The 21357-nt window shown below is 43.2% G+C and overlaps 1 protein-coding gene across 1 annotated transcript; it reads left to right on the top strand.

Moving 5' to 3' along the window:
• Positions 1-1450: 1450 nt before the first annotated feature.
• On the top strand, positions 1451-15858 carry LOC110204624 (tryptase alpha/beta-1-like; the record flags this gene model as incomplete). The annotated part of the gene is made up of 6 exons (XM_020980763.2): positions 1451-1621; positions 12926-12986; positions 13706-13868; positions 14379-14644; positions 15309-15472; positions 15603-15858. Coding segments are annotated over 6 exons (981 nt in total), but the record flags the coding sequence as incomplete, so codon positions are not given.
• Between the last annotated feature and the right edge of the window lie 5499 nt (positions 15859-21357).

Here is a 21357-nt window from a genome sequence, read left to right as displayed (position 1 = left end):
AGAATTGGGTAAGATCAGGGACTTTGAGTGTGAATCAGGAGAAGGGCAGTAAAAAGAATATATTTAACTTAAGCTGGGAAATCTGCTGGCTAGAGAAGGTGGCCACTAGAACTAAAAGTGTGTTAGCCCTCCCTTGCCAGGAAGAAGCTGAATAACTGCTGTACCCCCGAGGTGGAAGCAGAGAGCAGCAAAGGGTCCTGAAGAGGCTGAGTATCTGAAGCCTGGAAGATGATAGAAAAGAGAAGTTCAGCAAACACGAGAAAAGCTGGTATGTCCAGAAAACGTGATGTCCAGCAAAGGGCAGCCTAACAACACCCCCAGGGGACATGAGCAGCTCCACAGTACTAGAGCAGAACTTATCCTGGCCACACATTCACTCTGGGCTTATCTCTCCTTACATGTGTGCCTTCCATTAATACCTAGTCATAGGTGGGCCTGCTGTGGGAGCTTCTTCACACATGTAGCCTAGCTTCCTGTGTTCCCTTACATGTGTGCCCTTTAAATACATTCCCTAATCACATATGTTCTCTACATGCGTATTTCCTCAACCAGGGGCATGATAATGTGAGGGAGAGGACACCCCATGTATTCATGGAGGAATCTTTTCTTGACTTTAATTTTTAATCTGTAATTTTCCAGGCTACTCGAATAGATGTCTTCTTCTATGAACTACTGTGTCCTTCGTCCTTGTAAAAGTAAATTCAAATATGGAAGTTCCTGAACCACAGTTTTGAGTTGATGCCAATCCTCAAAGTGCCTCCATCTCGGGGGGTAGCTTTCTGAGAGCCCATGAGTGATGGGGCACCCAAGTATTGCTCCACAAGCATAATTATATCAGGAACTGTTGTTTGTCCTTTCTCCTTGAAAAGGACCGTGACATCAGGGAGGTGATGTCATGACGTGCAAGTGAATTGGACTTAGGTGAGGAAGGGCTCTGCAAAGTCACCAGCCTCACTTTCTCCTCTGAAGCCATGCTGGTGCAATGGCAAGATCTAGATCAGGACAACTGGAGATGGCCCGCATGTCAGGAATAATAATGATAAGCAAAGTAATCACAAAAGACAAGGCCTTTCCTCCTAGACTATCTCTAAGGATGTGACCCAGGCACAAGGCCTCTCTAGCTGTTGTTCCAATCCATTCTCTGTCACACTGCAGACTCTTACAAAGCTCCCCCTGTATACAAGGTTGATTTACAAGCTCACATTTACTCATGGAATGAGTGGGGAGGCTTCTGTGTGGTGTGAGGAGAGCAGGGCCAAGAGGGTACCACCATACCAACACATCCCCAAACCATGACAAGACCTAAAATTCAAGTTTTTTTCTCTTGTAGCAAGATTGTGCCCCCATTCAAATCCAAGCCAGACCCAGAGGGGCAGGGAGGGAATGCCTATGTGTGTGCCTGCCTGCTTATCTTTTAGTCAGCTTCCCTTTCTGCCCATCTGTCTTTCAGCTTGTCTTTTTGCCTAGTTCTCAGCTTGCTAACATCAAGTCACTCGTGGGCTTCTGGCCAATCTCAGCTATTCCAATGAATTTCTGGATGCTCAGCTACACCTTTACCCCTGACATCTCTGGGGATTCTTGTTCCCCTGGAGTCTGCTGCTACTGCCCTCCAGCTCACCAGGTCTGTTTGACCCATCATCTTCTGTCTGACCTTCCAGTCTATTTGCCTCTTACCCAACTCTCTATCCTCCTGTTACAGGCCAAGCCACAAGACTGCAGCTCAAGGCTATAAATTAGCTGGGAATTATCAATCCTCACTCAGTGTTGTCACTAGTGTCAGAGGAGCAGTGAGACCCTAGGGCTAGATTTAATATACATCAAGGGAATTTCAAACCTTGTTAAAGCGACATCATCAGTAACAGAAAGGGCAGTGGAGGAAATGACAAAAATCCAGGGCAATACATGGGTACCTAGTAGTCACTCATTCACTGGTCAGTTTCTGAACCAGTACAGATACAAGGCTAGGTCAAAAGGACAGAAAACCAAGAGAAGGGGAAAGGGATAATAGTCACAGTCTTGGCCTTGGTCATGCTTCATACTCAGCAAGAGGACTGTGACTGAGCACTGCTACAGGTTGGGAAATGGCTCAAGCTATGGGTTTTTAATGTTTCTTTTTAGGATCTATATGGAGGTAAGCAGCGTGAGATAAAAATATGGGGGACTCTGAGGGTCCTCAAATTAAAAGGAAGATGGTAAAGAACCACAGGCAACATAGACAGTACAGTGGGGGAAGACAAAGAATATGAAGAATTGTTCACAAATGTTAACTACTTCCCAGAGTTTTGTTTCTGTTTTTTTTTTTTGTTTTAAGAGTAGAGAAGAGCCTTGAGAATTTCTCTTGGCTGAGGTCAGATTTTGGCAAGATATCAAATAAAGACATTATATGCCTTTTTTTTTTGGCAGTTTGGCTGTTTTAATGAACTGTTTTTCTTTTTTTCTTTTTTTTGTTTTAGGGATGCTCTCAGAGAAGGCGAGGGAATGAAAATATTTAAAACAATATATATAATAAAAGTATTTGGAAAAAAAGAACTGGAGAAAGAAAAAGACAGAGCAGTTCTTGCGTCCACGATGACATCAGGTATAGAAGGCTATTTGAGGGAGGACTTTTGAAGTTCAGGGAAAGGAAAAGGGAGGAGGTGTGAGAGCAGACCCAGGGAGCTGATTTTGTGTCTTGAGAAGGTAAATGAGTCTTGAGGTATGAAGGTATGAAGGAGGCAGGCAAAGACAAGAGAGTCACCTTGCCTGCATAGCTAGCCAGAGACATTGTTAGACCCTAGGTTCTAGTGTTCATTTCCCCAAGCAGCAGGGAGCTTTGATGACAGAGCCCAAAGAAATGTCTCCATGGCTCAGACAGTCTCTATATGGAAAAAGAAAGTAGTGAAGGAGAACCAGTGGATCTGGCTAGGAGTATAATTTGGGACAAGAATTAGAATACTTCTGAGTCCTTAAATTTCACAACATTTGCTTTTCATGATTTTTTTTCAACTTTCTTGACCCTAGAATTTTTTTTATTGTTTGTTTCCTTTCCACTTCTGTTCCAATTAAATGTTTTCACTGATTCTGGCTTGTGATTTGCCTAGGCTTTTGTTAGTATGGTAATAACTAAGTAGCCAGGGGTTTTACATTGGAGGTTAGAACATTCTTGAGCTACCCTTACTAAAAAGAAACAAAAAGCCCTCACATGGGATCCAGTAGTGTCAGGGACTCCAGAATAAAGGAAAAGGAAAAATGAATTCTATTCAGTCTAAACTGAATTGAATTCATCCTAGTACATACAGACTGAGCCCATATCTTCCAGGGCTATCCAGCCCCAGAGAATGTAGAGAGTAATTCAGTGTCCAAAGCTGTCCCAGGCACAGACTCAACCTGACCTTATGGGAGAAGAAGTGAGTGGAGACCCCTGGGTTTCTCAGTGAAAGCCAGTGGAAGGATTTTGCTGCAGATTATGATCACTTCTTTGTCTAAGATCAGTGTGGACAAAACAAGAGAGGTGGAATGACGGCTGAAATCATCTGTTCTGATGGCCTAGTTCAGACTTGTACAACCTGGCAGTATGTAGGGCCAAAATTAAAATAGGCTAACTTTCTTCTGGCCACAGATAGATTTTTAGTGGCTCACTTTTCAGGTAAGACAGACTGACGGTGGTTGGTAGCCATGGGTCACGTAAGAAAGAGGCAAAAGTAGGAAGTGGCAGCCCACCTGCCAAGTTACATGATGGGCACGGTGGTGACTAGTGGACGGCGGTGAGTGGGGTGTAGATAAAACACTTGTTATATCTTTACTTTCTTTTACATCCTCTACATATTTCTCAGGCTGCCTGAAATCCTTTGGTGGTTGATGCAAGGGTAGAGATTTCTCACTGGGCATCTAAGTACCCACTTAGGCCCAAGTAATTGGATGTGACTGATGGGTTCATGGCTCCTCACACCAATGGATTGCCCAATGCCTTCACCCCTTCCCCTAGAGCTCAGAGAATTTGACTAGGGAGCCCTGGGGCAGTAGGACAGAGTTCCAAGGAAGAGGTAGCTCAAAGGCAGAGGAGATGAGACATAGGGGCAGAGGAAGCTCTGTTCACAGAGAATAAGTTGACCACCTTCTCCAAAATTTCCAGGAGACATGTCTTCTCCTAACCTTGATTCTATTTCCCACTTGAATGAGTGAATGAATGAACAAACGAGCGAGTGAATCAATGAATAAATAAGAAAGCATCTATTAAGCACCTATCATATGCTAGGCTCTCATTTCTGCTCTTACAGAATTCAGAAATGAGAGAATCCTTGTATTCAAGTAGTTTATGTTCTAAAGGGGTAGAGGAGCAATCCATATAGGAAAGTGGTAAACAGAGAAAGGGGTTTTGTTTTGGCAAGTGACAGAGGTTCTAAGCCACAGGGCAATTGGTCATGATGTCCTTTCCAAAAGCAATCTTACTTTCATGACTGTTCTGACCATAAGAGATAGGAAGCAAGCAGGGCAAAATGTGTGGAAGGATACCCATGTGCTTGCAAGGCAGATAGCATGATGCCCTGGTAGCATCAGGTTTCCTGGTGAATAAATGGATGGGATACGAAGCATGGTCTGAGGCTAGCTAGGTGGAGTGAGTTAGGGGAGTCTGTACTCACTTAAATCAACAAGAATGTAGTAACTATCTACTGTGCTAAGCCCAGGGTTACAAAGAAAGGCCAAAAGTAGTCTGTATTCTCAAGAAGCTGATAGTGTAATGAGAAGAAAATATGAAAACAACTATGTACAAACAGGATGTATACATGGGAGCTCAGCTGTCCCAGGCAGAATTTCAGTGCTAAGTTGCTCAAACTGCTCAGGGAGGGAGGGCATGGTTTCTGGAGGTTCAGGCTACAGGGGGCAATTCCACATGAGGAGCAGGGAGGTATTAACATGACAGATATCAAGATGTCTGGATAAGTCCAAATTCCCTGGTGGATGAGTCAATGATAGTAGACTCATTCTGCCTCCAAATAATGTAAACCATACATCTACCAGTGAAACAGCACACATTATTAAGCACTTGCTATGTGCCACCATGTGTGTGTGGTGCGAAGCACTGGCCTTAGTGAATCAGGTCAGATTCCAGACCTCTGATCAGATTACCGGCTATTCTAGGTGTGTTTCTCTTCCCTATGCACTCTCTCTTGGTGAACTCATCTGTTGTTGTTGTTGTTGTTCAGTCATTTTTCACTGGTGTCTGACTCTTTGTGACCCCATTTGATGTTTCCTTGGCAAAGATAGTGGAGTGGTTTGCCATTTCCTTCTCCAACTCATTTTAAAGATGAGGAACTAAGGCGAACAAGGTTCAGTGACTTGCCCAGGGTCTCACATCTGGTAAGTGTCTGAGTTCAAAATTGAACTGAGGCTGAGGCCAAATTTGAACTCAGGAAGATGAGCCTTCCTGACTCCCGGCCCAGAGTCTGTGCACTGTCACACCACCTGGCTGCTCATTATTACTCAGTTATAATTCTCAAATCTATACCTCTCCAGCCAACTTCACCTCAGAATTTCACTTGGCTGGATAGATGTCCACTTCTAACCCAACTTGTCCAAAATTGAAGCTATGATTTTCCTTTCTAAACTTTCTCCTCTTCCTGTTCTCTTTTGAAGGTTTGTCATAAGAGGGGAAAAACCTTGGAGTTATCCTTGACACTTCTGCCACCTCCCATCAAAGCTATGTCCACAAATCTCTGACATCTCTCTCTTCTTTTCCATTTCCATTGCAGCCAATCTAAAGATAAGCCTTCATTATCCCTTCCCCAGCTTTTATATATTCTGTTCAGCATGTCTGGAATGGGCTCTCCCCCCTCTCCAACCCTACCACACCAGGTGAAATCACCTAAAGATGTCTTACACAACAGTAACCACCAAAAAGCATCTGTACTGGTTAAGAAATAGACAAGTTACTCAACAGAACAGGCTAGGTAAGCAAGATCCAGGAGCAAACAGTGTAAGATTTTAGAACACCAATTATTGGGATAAAGGTATCCCTGGTCAACAAAAACTACTGGGGAAATTGAAAAGAAGCCCAGCAGAAATTAGATTTAGATCACTATCTTAGCACATAAACTGAAAAACATTCCAAATCCACATGTAACCTGAATATAAAAGATCATATTAAAAATTAAAGGTGAGTTGAAGGAAGACTTTAATCATCTACGACTAGGGGAAGAAATGTTAAGTAAATAAGGGAGAAAGGTAATCATAATAGAGAAAATGGACAATTTTATTTATTCTAAGCTGGAAAGCTGTTTCATGAACAATAACAACGCAGCTTGAATGAGATGAGAAATAGTTGAATTGGGGTGGGAAAGACTTGTTTTAGCTCTCTCTGATAAAAGTCTAATGTGCAACATATATAAACAATTTACACAAATTTCCTACAAGCAAGGGCTATCTACTAATAGGTAGGTGGTCAGAAGATACATATGGGCAGTTTCAAAAGAAGAAATAAAAGCTATCAACCAATTCATGAAAGACTGCTCCAAGTAATTAATGGTGGGAGAAATGTAAATTGAAACAACTCCAAAATGTAAATTACAACATCACCTTGTACCCATCAGATTGACAAAGATGGAAAAAAGTAAACATGGTAAATGTTGGAGTGGATTGGAAAGACAGCGACACTAAAGTACCATCCATGAAGCTGTGAGTTGTTCTAACTATTCTGGAAAATAATTTAGAATTATGCTCCAAAAGTCATGAAACTATGCATACCCTTTCTCCCTGCTATAGCCTGATTAAGAATGTACCTAAGAAAGTCAAAGACAAAGGGAGATTTTCCCATATTTACAGCAGTACCACTATAAAGGTGAAACCTAAGCTGCAGGTAGTGGCTGATTGGCAGGATAAAGTCGGTTATTGTTCAGTCATTTCAGTCGTGTCTGACTCTGTGACCCCATTTGACTCTTTCTTGGCACAGATACAGGAGTGGTTTCCCATTTCCTTTTCCAGGGATAAAGCTAGAGCAAGGCCAAGGACTAACATTCAGTCTTCCCAAAGAGTTTGTGGTCCCTGCCATAGAGTCCAAGGCCCCATCACAGGGCTTGAGATGGTAAGGGCAGCAGGGAGATGGTATAGAGAAACTGTTCCCCCAGCTGGATCTTCAGGTCCTGAGGATTCAAGGAGCTGTCAATGGAGAGTAAAAGAAGCAGATCAGAGGCCTAGGGGGGAAAGTGGCTTTAGTGTTGCAAAGCCTGGAGGCAAGCCTTAGTCTGATACCTACTATTTATGTGATACTACTGGGAAAGTCAGCCTGATCTCTTTGAGCTTCAGTTTCCTCATCTATAAAGTCAAGATAAATAATACTCATGCTGCCTACCTCACAGGGAGGGTGAAGAAAGCACTTTCATTTCTTACAATAGTATTGCTTATTAGGAGGCACCAAAGGGCAGTGACATAGTTCTCAGCCATTTGGGAGTTAGAAACAAAGACAGATATGAGAGTGAAGGACTGGAAGGGACAGAGAAGGTAAGATGATGATGATGGATCAAAACTATTCTCACTTTGTATTTGCCCCGTCTTTGGTTACCCTCTAGTGCTTGCCCAGCAATGAACAAGCTGGGAAGAGAATTCTGGAGAGAATCAGTCCCAGCCAATGGCCATCTCTAGAAAACAGCTGGAGAAAGGATTAGAGGTTATTGCATACAAAACAAGTGTGAGTGAAAAGGGAGCACCATGGAGAGGGATGAACTTAATCTTTTTTATTGTGAACTTAATCAACAAATCAACAAACATTAAAAAAATTGGAATATCGAGGAGGGAATGAGAAAGAGAAAGAGAGAGGAGAGATCAAAACAAACGATTACACACAGTTTGTTAAAAAAATCATATATACAAATTGTAAGCATATATACATATATAGATGTATATATGCAAACATGCAAATATGCATATGTGTGTACATAGGTATGTATGGACATAGTATGTTCAGAGGCTTCAGAGACTAGTGGGGAACGATGTGGCCGGAAAAGTACAGGTTAGATGGGTAGATGAACATTCCATTTCAAGCCCCATGAGCCCTAAAATCTTCCTAATCTTCCTGACACACTGCTTAAAATGCTATCATCCCTTTCAGGCCCAGGTTCTCAATTATTTTTGTATGGTAGAGCCCTTTGGCATTCTGGTGGATCCTATGGAACTCTTCTCAGAACAGTGTTTTTAAATGCATAAATATATAAGATTATAGAAGAAGCAAATTTTTCTGAAATACAGTTGTAATTTTTTTTACATTCATGGATGCCATGTTAAGAACCTCTGCTTTAGGATGTGAGGCCACAAATCACCCTGGAAAGGGTGCTAGTCATTTATTCTCTCAGCGTAAATTAGTTTATCAGATTATTTCCAACAAAGCTGCTCCAGACACCTCTTGATATAAAGAGAGCAGAGAGATGTTCAAGGTGCTGAAGCCTTGGCAAAGAACTTGTCCCCTGAAAAATAAGAACAGGGATTTCAAAGACCAAATTATCCTCCTTCACATCTCTGCCTTAGGTGGACCATCTTCTCTCTGAACCACCTTGCAGGGTGTAACTGCGAAGAATTGAAGCTGAAAACTGTACGTAATAAAAACCTGCATTTTCGTTACCGTGTTCTTTTTTTGTTCTATTATCTGTAAAGAAATGCACATTTTATTTGCTATTTGTTAATGTCAGAATAAAAACAGTTTTTAATGTTAACACAGCCATCTCTAGGATAGAGATGATGGCATTGTATTAGGTGTTCCCTCAGGTGCCTTCCAACCTTTAGTCTATGATTCCATGGCATTCTTGGTAGAAAGGAAAGCACAAAGAAGAAGGAAGATTCAATAAATGGAAGATTGCCTTGTAGATTCTCCTTGAGAAAGAGATAAAGTGGGTGGCAGAGTAGACCAGGAGTGGCAGCTTGTCCTCGAAGAAAGGATGCTGTTCCCTCAGATTGGTGGCCTCTTTTGGCCATCTAGGGGATAGGCAGGCAGGATCTTGTTCCCTGGAAACAGCTGGCTTTGGCTTGGGGGCCACGCCATCTCTATGATGCTTTACAGCTTAGATGAGCTTTTCTATGTGACATCCAAGTGAAGATGCTAGGGCAGGTACTGTTACTTCATTTTATACAGGAGGAAACTGAGGCCCAGAGAAAGGAAAGAAGTGGTTCAGTCATAACAGTGAATTAGTAACAGAATCCAGACTCAAAGCCCAGGTCTCCTGACTCCCAACCCTATACCTGTCCCCACTACCTTCCTTTCCCACCTCCCTGGTTCATTTTTTCTAGTATTTCTCTATGGTGGAAAAGACCTGGAACCCACCTGCCTCTGAAGAACTAAAGATTGGTATCCCACTGAAGGGAGTGGAAAGATGGATGATGAGTTGGAGCAAGCTGCAGTCTTCTACTGATGAGGAACAGAGAACAGGAAAAAAGGATATTAGCAGAGAATTGTATGACAAGAAGAAAAAATGGGCTAGTCCTGGGACAAGAGTGTTGGACTCCAGGTGGTCAGCTAGAATGTTCCACTGGTACCCCTGAAACATCGGGAGAAAGTGAGGAAGGCTGCCAGCATGTCAGGTGGACCTTCTGCAGCACGTTTTGGGGAGGTCATGGATAGGAATCACCTAGGCAGGGCAGGTGCAGGCAGGCTGCAAGCTTTACTATTGTAAGGAATTCCTGAATCAATGAAATCTTGAATCTATTTGAGTATTTGTAAGAGAGCACTATGCTAGGCTCTGGGAAAGACACCAAGTTTAGGTAAGATACAGGCCCTGCCTTCCTGGTGCTTACTATATAAGTAGGGGGTGAAGATTCTGAAGCTATACTAGAAAATTGTTGTTGTGGAATTATTACAGTCATATTCAATTCTTTGTTACTCTAGGTGGAGTTTTCTTGGCAAAGATACTAAGTTGTATGCCATTTCCTTCTCCAGATCATTTTACAGATGAGGAAACTGAGGCAAACAAGGGTAAGTGACTTACTCAGCATCACACAGCTAGCAAGTGTCTGGGGCCAGATCTGAACAAAAGAAGTTGTGTCTTCCTGACTCCAGGCCCGGCACTATATCCACTGTGCTACCCAGCTGGCCCTGGGCATCCAGCCTGAATTTGTATCTTTGTAATTCCTCTAAATTAGCCTTCATTTCCTTTTGATTGATCCTCATATGACATAGAGTCCAGGCCCTTCACAATCTTTGCTCTTCTCCTTTGCATATTCTTATGCCCGTCAATGTGCTTCTTACACGTAGTGCCCAGAACTAGTTATTCTCCAGATGTAGTCTGACCGGAGCACAGTTCAGATCCGTAAGCGAAGAACACAAACATTTATTAAATGCATGCTATTTACCAGAGACTGTCCTATGCACTAGAGATACAAGTAGAAGAAATAAAAAAGTCAGTCTCTGGTCTTGAAAAGCTTATATTCTAATGGTGGAAGACAATAGAGATAACAAAGTTTTGGTGTGCTTTTAAGCTTTAATGTAGTCAAATCTTGTCCATTCTCAATAGTTTTAGTTTAAAATCTTTTAGATTGTATTACCAAGATATCCCACAAAGCTCCCAAGTATTGCTATACGGTAGGTACAAGAATATGTTGTTACACCCACAGCAACAGATATGACTATGTAGCATTTTCTGGAAGGAACTAGACATCTTCCTTTCCTCCAACCAATGGTAGGGAGTCAACAAGGGATTATTTATTAGGTGCCTAGTACCATGCACTAAGTGCTCTGGATGCTATTGGAGAGAGGTGATAGAAGGAACAATAACCCACAATTGAAGTTTCTCATTTCACCTCAAAAGTTGGAGACAGCACCCCTCTAAAAATGCATAGAGTTGAACTCTTTCTTCAACACATTTTGTTCCAGAAAACCCAGAGGCCCTTGCATAAAATCATGGGGGAGTCACAGTACAAACCATGGCCAGACCCTGGCATTCACAGGTCAGGAGCTGGAGCTGCCAGGCCTTATCAGGCCCTGTCAATCCAAAAGGAGGATGAAGCTCTGTCTGGTCCCATCCCCTAGGCACTGGAAGGACAGCTAGCTCCTACTGCAGCTGGAAACTCCAACTACACTCCAGCTGTGAACACAAATCCAGCTGCTACCCACGTTCTCTGATTCTGACACTCAGAGCAGATGAACACGTCAAGCATCACCTTCCCTGGCTGGTCTTTCCCTCACTTCCTGATTACTTCTGGACCTTTAAGAGCAAGGGGAGCTGGGAACAGGTTCTGGACTGCAAGACAAGGGACAGAATGGAGGCCAGAGGAGGGAGCTGAGAAGAGAAGTCTTTGATGGGGACCTGAGCCTCATCTTCAAATATCTAATTGGCTGAAATATGGAGGAGGGATTAGATATGTTTTGCTTGGTTCCAGAGGGCAGACCCAGCACCAAAGGGCAGAAGTTATAGGAAGGCAGATTTCTGCTGAACACTAGGTGTCTAGTTCTGTGATTCTGGTGGGGTAGCTATGGCCAGATTCACAACATTTCTGCCCTTGGCGATAGTTACAAAACGTATCAGTGGCTCATGATTACGTCCTCAGGCAGTCACAGAAAATTCATATCCAACATCCAGTCTTTAACAGAATAAAAGAACATGCTTAGAAATGGGTGCCAGAATCTGGAACTATGGCTAAGGGGCGATGAAATAGTGCATATCCTTTGATCCAGTAATAGGACTACTAGATCGAGATTTTTAAAAAAAGGGGAAAGGACCCACATGTACAACAATATTTATAGCAGCTCTTTTTGTCACTGTGGGCAGGTCAATTAGTATCTCTTGGGCTCAGTTTCCTATTCTGTAAAATGAAGAGTTTGGATGCGAAGGCAGCTAGGCATAGTGGAGAGAGCGCATAGAATCAGAGATCCTGAGTTCAGATGCTGGCTTATTACAGCTGTGACCTTAGGTGAGCCACCTTCTCTCTAGGGGCCTCAAGTTCCTCCTTCGTAAAATGAGGCCCACTCTAAATTTTGAAATTATATGATCCTCTTACTTCATTTGCTCACTCGTTTAATAATTCATTTGATGCTTATTTTGTTAGTGTTTATTTTGGGCAGAGTACAAAGTACGTGATGGTAACTGGGAAATGCGCAAAGCCTAGGTAAAAGAGGACTGCTGTCCTCCTGCGGAGCTCACAATCTAGGGAAGGTACTAAGAAACAAGCAGAGATATCTACTTGAAAAACTTCCCGAATTTATGAATTGGTCTATAGGGAAGTGCAAGTGAGTCAACTCCCCCTGTAAGCACAGATGGGGACCTGCTCTGTAATTTGTGGTTTTGGAGAATGCCAAGGTGTTGAGATGAAGGAACTCCAGCAGGGTCCTGCACTGAATATGAGTCAAATGTGGGTGTTGAAACCAAGGCCAACTGTCTATCCAATATGCCATGCTTCTCACAGATAACTATACTAACAAAACATACCTGGAATAGTGCTTGGAGAGAAGAAAGCAACATAGAGGTAGGGAAAGTCTGAGCATGTAGGGAGTCCTAAATACCTTTGGTCTACTTATGATTGGTGCCAGAGGCCAAGACTTTGAATGATCCAGAAAAATGGGGAAGAGGGCCTGAGGAGCAGAAAGGGGGTGGGGATGGAATAGGAGAAGATGAGAACATCAGGATCTGACTGGCTGTTGACCTGTGTGTGTCCCAAATCCACTTGCTCCACCACCTTACCTCTCCCTCCAATCCCCAGAGGAGGGCTAAATGCCCCCGTGGGCAATCTCGCTCTTCTCTTTTTTTTGAACTTCCTGTTATGGGTGTATAAGTAGGGTGCTGACCAAGGGAGAAGCACAGAACTGGAGAAGTAGATCAAGGTAAGGATCCTGCTCCATTCTCAGACCTTGGCTACCCAGCCCAGGCTCAGTTGGATGGAGATGTTGGGCTGGAGGACTTTGCTCCACCCCAGACTCTAGCAACTGGAGCCCTTCTCTGTTGACCCGAGCCCTCTCCCTTTTCTCTCTGTCCAGATGATTTTCCTGCTGCTTCTGACCCTTCCCCTCCTGGGAAACTCAGTCCCTGTGATTCAAGGTGAGTTATAGCCCCATCCAAGTATTGTCTACACCCTGGAATTCCTGTTTCCAGTGCTCAGCCTATTGGTGGCCGCATGGGGAGTATTTCCTGGGATCCAGGAGAGAACGTTCAGCTCTTACCTAGGGATAGGGTGGTTTGATTAGGGCAGAGGTAGTTTCCAGGTGACCAGACTCTGGCTTCTCCCAGTGTGAATGTGAGCTCCTTCCAAGTTGGGGTAGTTTCATTCTTTGCCCTTGCGTTCTGAGCACATGGCACAGTGTACTGGCACATAGTGGGTGCTCCCTAGAGACTTCTTGAAGGATTGGCAGAAAGTTGTAGTGGAGATGCCAGACTTTGGGTAAGGAAAGCCCTAACTGCAATCTTATTTCTGTTTCTAATACTTACCCATTTGGAGCCTCAGTTTCCTCATCTGTAAAATGATAATACCTGTACTATTTATCCCCACAGAGTTGTTATAAGGATCACATGGGATCATCAGTGGACAGAGTTCATGGGAAGGGCAATTTAAACGATTAATACACTGTAGAATGTCAGCTACTGTTACTTTGTTTACCGGGAGATGGTGATGGCACGTCAGCTGCCAACCAGCTCTTGGCAGAGAATCTCAAGGCCAGGAATGATCACTGGCAATGTATGAGATCCTGGCATGAGAACTAGATGCGAGGATTCACAACACTGATGGATCTTCTTGCACAATCACCCATTTCTCCATCCAGACAAGCAGGAGACTAGGATTGTTGGGGGCGATGATGCTCAGGAGGGAGAATGGCCATGGCAGATCAGTCTGAGGAAAAGTGTTGGTGGTTTGTGGAAGCACATCTGTGGGGGCTCTCTCATCGACCCCAGTTGGATCCTGACAGCTGCCCACTGCTTTCCTAGGTGAATCAACTTCCCCCCTCTCAGAGGTGCAAGGGGGCATGAATTGAGGGTGGGACAGAGAGAGCCTCAGGTCTCAGAGAAAGAGGATCTGGATTGTAGTTCAGACTGTGCCACATACTAACACAGTGTATGACCTTGGACAAGGCTCTTCCCTTCTCTGGGCCTCGTTTTCTAAAATGGGGATACCAATCCCTATCGTGAGTTCCTCACTTGGCTATTGGACAAAAAAATCTCTTTTTCATCTGCAAAGTGCCTAACAGATGTATGGCACAATGTTACTACGATAAGATGGGAAATCCAGGGGAAAGAGAAGGAGAGTTAGCAGAGGGAGAGCTAGGGAACTTCCCCGTGTTATGGGTGGTGGGGGGCTATGGGAGTTCCAGGAAGGTCCAAATGCCCAGTTCCATGGTTGAAAGCTAGAGGGCACAGATGGGTCCAACTGGGTCTCAGGATACTTGGACTGGGCCATGTAGCCCCTCTAAGGAATATTATTCTCCCTCTTTTTTCCAGATCTGGAAAGGAAACTTCACAATATATGGTCCAGTTGAGGCAACAGAATCTATATGAAGATGACAACCTGGTGCCCCTGGAAGAGATCATCATTCACCCTAAGTATACTGGTTTCAAGGCAGGCTCTGACCTTGCCCTGCTAAAACTCCAGTTCCCTGTACAGCTGAATGAGAATGTCCAAACCATCACGCTCCCTGAAGCCTCCCAGACCTTCACTCCAGACATGGAATGCTGGGTCTCTGGTTGGGGGAACATTGGATCTGAAGGTGAGCTGTGAGAGGCTGGGAGTGGGTGGGAGGTGTGGGGCTCTGGATGTCCCAGGGTTAGTAGAGGGCCAGGATCAAGGCCAAGACTAGGCATTGCAAGGACTGTGGTGAAGACAGCAGAAAGGGTTGTAGAGATGACATTTCCAGGATTTCTTTATTAAGGAAAATTATTTTGACAAGTCCTGTTTCTTTGCTATACAGAGCAGTGATGCTGTGTCCCAGAACCCCCTGTGTCTGGGAGCTCAGCCTGCTGGGGGCTCAGTCTAAGGTCATTGCTAAAGGCTATAGTGAAAAGAGCACTGGATATGGAATTAGAGGGTTCCAAACTTGGCTGCTTTCTACCTGTGTGTCCATGTACTATGTGCCATTTCCCTTTTTGGGCCTCAGTTTCTCTCTCTGTCACATGAAGGGTTTGAACTAGGTGATCTCTGAAATAACTCTCAGCTCTAAATGACTACTTTGTCCTGACAGTCGACTTCTGACTATGCTTCTTTGCTGACCCTGGTGTCTAAGTATCAGTTATTCCCAGAGCACAGATGTTGGCCTCCACGACTGTTCTGTACCCTCACCTTTGTTTATAGACCCAGAGTCTCACTGTGCCCAGAATTCTCCTGCCCTCTGATCTAAGCTCGCAGTAATTCTTCATGATTGCTTCTCTCTTTAGAGCACCTGCCCCCTCCCTTCACCCTGCAGAAGGTGAGGGTCCCTGTGATGGATGCCGTAACCTGTGACCAGGAATACCATGAAAATAACTTCATTCCTGAAGAGGAGAGGATTATTCTTGATGACATGATCTGTGCTGGTGAAGCTGGCAGGGGCCCTTGTCAGGTGAGAGGCTTTCTGTGTTTGCTCCTCTGTGAGGCCCTTCCCCTAACTCTAGATTGAACTTAGGTGTCCTGTTCTCTTGTGCATTCTCTGTCCCTTGGGCCATCCTAACAGCCTCTTTTTTGTCTTCCAGGGTGACTCTGGGGGAGCCCTGGTCTGTAAGGTTCAGGGATGCTGGTTCCAGGCTGGAATAGTGAGTTGGGGAGAGATTTGTGCTGCTCCCCATAGACCTGGAGTCTTCACTCGTGTCGCGGCCTTTGTGGATTGGATCAATCAGCTCATCCAGTGATCTTGTGGCCCAATGCCTCCTTGTCTTTCTTCATCACATCATCACCTTCAGCCATAATTCCAGCTTCCACGTCTGCTGGGAAACCAATGGAACTATTCCTTATTTCTCCCCATCACACCAGACTCATACTGCTGTCTTTAAAACACCTCCTTCCCTGAGGTATCTCTCCTTCCCTGCCCTTCTTAGTGCTCTAGAAGCTGCAGAGTGCAGGGCAAAGTTCCCTGGACTAGGAGTCAGGACCCCTGGCTTCAGGTGTCCTGCTCTACCACTAGCTCATTGTGTGACCTTGGTTGAGTTCCCCTGTATGAGTTTCAGTTTTCACCTGTGCAAGATATAATACAGTGGGGGTGAAACTCTGGTGACTTCATGTTCCATGTTTCTGCTCTGTGCAGACACTTGGATTATTTCAGGAGATGATGAGTGGACAAAGAAGGAGAGAGGGAAAGGGGCTGGTTTGCATGGCATTGCTTCCATCTCATTAAACTGTGTGTGATTTTTGTACTTTGGAATGAATGTGTTTTCTTTGGGTTTGTTCTGGCCAAGGGAGCAGGTATTATATGGAAGGAATACAAAGTGATGGGCACCTTTGGAAGGAAGTTACAGGGAAACAAGTTTTAGTTCAAGTGAGGATAAAAACACTTATTAATCAACTGTACAGAAATGAACTATCTCTTTGAGAAGTCCCAGACTTAGAGATTTAGAGATAGAGGAACTTAAGACAGCATCGTATCCAATCCCCTTATTTTACAGGCAAGGTCTGGGGATCATAAGAGGTATGTCCAAGGTCATATATCTACTGAGTGTCAGAGATAGGATTTTAACCCAGGTTTTTCTGCATTCTGGTCTAATGTATAGAATTATTGATTAAGAATAATTGATTGGATTTCTTTGAGCAGAGAAGAGATGACTATTAGTCCTGGCCACCATGTTTAACTCTGGTCTTTTCGTCAAGAACACTTGAAAGTCTCCTATTTCACTGAATGACCATTTTTTTTCCCCCTGAAGGATTATGCTCAGTTTTGCTGTGTAAGTGATTCTTGGTTGTAATCCTATCTTCTTTGCCCTCCAGAATATTTATATTCCATGCCCTCTGTTTCCTTAATGTAGAAGCTGGTATATCTTGAGTTATCCTGATTGTGTTTCCACATACTTGAATTGTTTCTTTCTGGCTGCTTGCAATACTTTCTCCTTGACCTGGAACTCTGGAATTTGGCTACAATATTCCTAGGAGTTTTCCTCTGGGGATCTCTTTCAGGAGGTGATGTGGATTCTTTCAATTTCTATTTTGCTCTGGTTCTAAAATATCAGGGCAGTTTTCTTGATAATTTCTTGAAGATGATATCTAGGCTCTTTTTTTTGATCATGGCTTTCAGATAGTCCAATAATTTTAAAATTATCTCTCTCAATCTGTTTTCCAGTCAGTTGTTTTTCCAATGAGATATTTCACATTGTCCTCTATTTTTCATCCTTTTAGTTTTGCTTTACAATTCTTGATTTCTCATCAAGTCACTGCATCCAATTGCTCCATTCTAATTTTTAAGGAAGTATTTTCTTCAGTGAGCTTTTGGACTTCCTTTTCCATTTGGCCAATTCTGCTTTTTAGTCATTCTTCTCCTCATTGGCTTTTTTGACATCTTTTGCCATTTGGGTCAGGCTATTTTTTAAGGTGTTATTTTCTTCAGCATTTTTTTGGGTCTCCTTTAGCAAGCTCTTGACTTGTTTTTCATGATTTTCTAGCATCCTCTCATTTCTCTTCAGTTTTTCCTTTACTTCTCTTACTTGCTTCTCAAAATCCTTTTTGAGTTCTTCCTTGACCAGGGACCAATTCATATTTTTCTTGGAGGCTTTGGATGTAGGAGCTTTGACTTTGTTGTTGTCTTCTGGTTGTATGTTTTGATCTTCTTTTTCACCAAAGTAGATTCTATGTCTGACTCTTTTTGCACTGCTTAATCATGATCTCAACCAATTACTTGAGTTATAAACTCTTTGTTAAGGTAGGGGGCTGCTTCCAGTGTGGAGAATGTACTGTTCCAAGCTTCCAGGGTTTTGTGCAGCTGTTTTCAGGGATACTTCTTGGGACCTGTAAATTTTCAGTTCTTCCAAAGTGCTATGATCAAGGGCAAGGTATTTACTCCTTTTCTGGCTGTGGTATGGTCTATGAGTGACCAGAAACACTATTTTCTGTTTTGGAACTGGGAGGAGGATTCTCTCTCTATCACCACTACAAGCTCTACCACACCTGTGCTCTTCTTTGCCCCAGGACTGCCATCTAGAACTATGACTCAGATCCAAGCATGGGCAAAGCAAGAGAATCTTGCACTGGTAGAGAGATCCCTGCAATCTCCCTCTGAGCAGCTGCTCGATTCCCCCTCAGTCTGTGGGCCAGAAGTTCAGGAAGCAGCTGTCACCCTGGGACCAAACTTGGGGACTGTGGCTGGGGCTGCACTTCTCTCTCTCACCAAAGACACAGACTTTTCCCACTGACCTTCTAAGTTGTCTTTGGCATTTGTGGGTTGAGAATTCTGGAAACTGCCACAGCTGCCTGTGATTCAGTCCTCTGAGGCCTGCCTTGGCTGAGGGCCCATGCTGACCTGCGCTCCTCTCACTGCCTTGAGTGATATACCTTTCTAATCCATCATCCAGGCTTTCTTGGGTTTTAAATTTGTTTCATTCTGTCTTTTTGTGGGTTCTGCTGCATTAGAATTTGTTGAGAGCCATTTTTTATAGGTATTTGGAGGGGTTTGGGGAAGAGCAAGCAAGTCAGTGCTTTTACTCTGCCATCTTGGTTCTGCGCCCCGCCCCCCCACTAATTCTCCTGGCCACCATAGAAGAGATTCTTGCTCCCCATAATATTTGGACCAGATGACCTGAGAGAATAATGGTGTTTGGTATAGAATTGAGGTGTCCTACTGGCAGTAGACACTCCCTTCTGTCTGGTTGCCCAAGGCCTTAAAAGCTAGGGGCAGGTCTCTAAATGAGATATCAAATGACCTGGATTCCACTCCTCTCTCTACTACTTACTCTCTATGTCTCTTTAATCCAGTTACCTCTCCTTTTGTGAGCCTCAGTTTCCTTATCTGTAAAGAAGAATACTAGGGAATATAGGGTCTTTAAAAGCCTTCTTGACTATGACTTTCCAAGACTCTATGACTATAGGTGTGTTTCCCAAGTGATATCCTAAGAAGTTTGGAGGGGCACAGATTTGGGCCCATTGTTTTCTGAGCTTAGCTAAATGGATTGTCAAAGAATGGCCTGGGCTTGTCCTGGTTATGGTACTTACTAATTGTGTGACTTTGGGAGCTTCTGTTCTCCAGACCAGAATGTTCATCTTCAGAAGACTGCCACTGAGTCGGGATTTGTCCATTTGAACTCTCCAAATCTACCCCAGTGCCAGGTTCACTATTAGCAAAGCAGGGAGCTTTCTACTTGCCGAAGTATCCACCCATATACTTACCCAAATAATTCTGTCTATATAATTATGTAGTCTCCCAGGAAAGGGAAGATTTTCTTTTCCAGTAAAAAAGAGGGAGGAAGTGAAAAACCTTTCACTCACAATTCAAATTTATCTTGTCCCCTCAAAAAATAAAATACAAATCACCTTTCTGAAAGTGTTTAAAGTCTTTGCATCCCTCCTGTCTATGTCTTATAGCTCAGAAATCTTTGGGTAAAATCATTGGCCAATTATTTTGTACCTGGTGACAAGCACTGAAGATGAACACCTGTGCTCCTCCTGATGGGATGGGAGTTTCAGGACTTCTCTCCCCTGAAAAACCACCATGAACCATTCAATTCATGGTTTTACTGTTTCTGAGGGAAATCCTAGTAGTGGTGGCAGTGGCTTCCCGTTGTCAGCTGCCTGTCTCCCCAGACACCAGGCCACCCTAAATGTGGCCAGTGTAGACAGGGCTCTGCCCTTCCTTCTTTGCATTTGTTCTTTTCTCCTTTTACAGGAGGGTCAAGTTCTGACGTTGTATTACTGAGAAGGGTTAAGTTTATCAATATTAGTCATCAGGCAGCGTGGCTGTTATTATGTACAACATTCTACTGCTTCTGTTCACTTCACTTAGCCTCAGACCACACAAGTCTTTCCACATTTTTCTGAAGTCAGCCTGTTCATTTCTTATAGCATAATAGTATTCAATTACATGCATATATCACAACTTGTTCTGCCATTCCCCAATTGATGGGCATCCTCTTAATTTCTAATTCTTTGCTACCATGAAAAGAACTGCTATAAATATTTTTGTACATGTGGGTCCTTTTCCCATTTGTATGATCTCTCTGGGATATAGACCTAGAAGTGCTATTGCTGGGTCAAAGGATATACACATTTTTATAGCCCTTTGGGCACAGTTCCAAATTGCTCTCCAAAATGGTTGGATCATTTCACAATTCCACCAACAATGCATTAGTGTTCCCATTTTCCCAAATCTTCTCCAATACTTATCATTTTCCTGTTTTATCATGTTGGCCAATCTGATGTGTGATGTAGTACCTCAGAGTTGTTTTCATTTGCCTTTCTCTAATCAGTAGTGATTTAGAGCATTTTTTCATATGACTATTGATGGCTTTAATTTCTTCACCTGAGAATGGCCTGTTCATATCCTTTGGCCATTTATCAACTGGGGAATGACTTGTACTCTTTTTTTTTTTTTTTAGGCAATTGGGGTTAAGTGACTTGCCCAGGGTCACACAGCCGGTAATGACCTGTATTCTTATAAATTTGACTTAATTCTCTCTATATGTTAGAAATGAGGCCCTTATCAGAGAGACTGGCTGTAAAAATTCTTTCCCAATTTTCTACTTTTCTTCTAATCTTGTTTGCAAGAGCAGGTTAATTTCTAACCTGGGTTTGGTGGCTGAGCCAAGACGGGAGAGAAGCCGTAGAGAAGGTGTTTCAGAAAGAAGATGGTCCACCTAAGGCAGAGATGTGAAAGATAATTTGGTATTTGGAATTCCTGTTCTTATTTTTCAGGGGCCAAGTTCTTTGCCAGGGCTTCAGCACCTTGAACATCTCTCTGCTCTCTTTATGTCAAAAGAAGTCCTTAGAAGCTTTGTTGGGAAATAATCTGATAAACTAATTTACGCTGAGAGAATAAATGACTAGCACCCTTTCAGGGTGATTTGTGGTCACATCCTAAAGGAGAGGTTCTTAACATGGCATCTGTGAATGTAAAAAAATTTATAACTGTATTTCAGAATAATTTGTTTCTTTTCTAATCTTATATATTTATGCATTTAAAAACATTGTTCTGAGAAGAGTTCCATAGGATCCATCAGAATGCCAAAGGGCTCTACCACACAAAAATAGTTAAGAATCTGGGACTGAAAGGATGATAGTTTTCAAGCAATGTGTCAGGAAGATTAGGAAGATTTTAAGGCGTGAATGTAATGTTCACCTAACTTGCACTTTTCTAGCCACAGTTCCCCACTAGAGTCTCTGAAGACTCTGAACATGCCATGTCCATGCATACCTACATACACACATATGCATATTGTATGTTTGCATATATACATATATATGTATATATTTAGAATTTGTGTATGTGTTTTTTTTTTAACAAACTGTGTAACGATTTGGTTTCTCTCTCTCTCTTTC

The sequence above is a fragment of the Phascolarctos cinereus genome, unplaced genomic scaffold (assembly GCF_003287225.1).
Source record: "Phascolarctos cinereus isolate Bilbo 61053 unplaced genomic scaffold, phaCin_HiC Scaffold_720;HRSCAF=1361, whole genome shotgun sequence".
NCBI classification, from domain to species: Eukaryota; Metazoa; Chordata; class Mammalia; order Diprotodontia; family Phascolarctidae; genus Phascolarctos; species Phascolarctos cinereus.
Note: the sequence above shows the minus strand (reverse complement) of the source record. Positions and strands in the feature narration are given on the sequence as shown.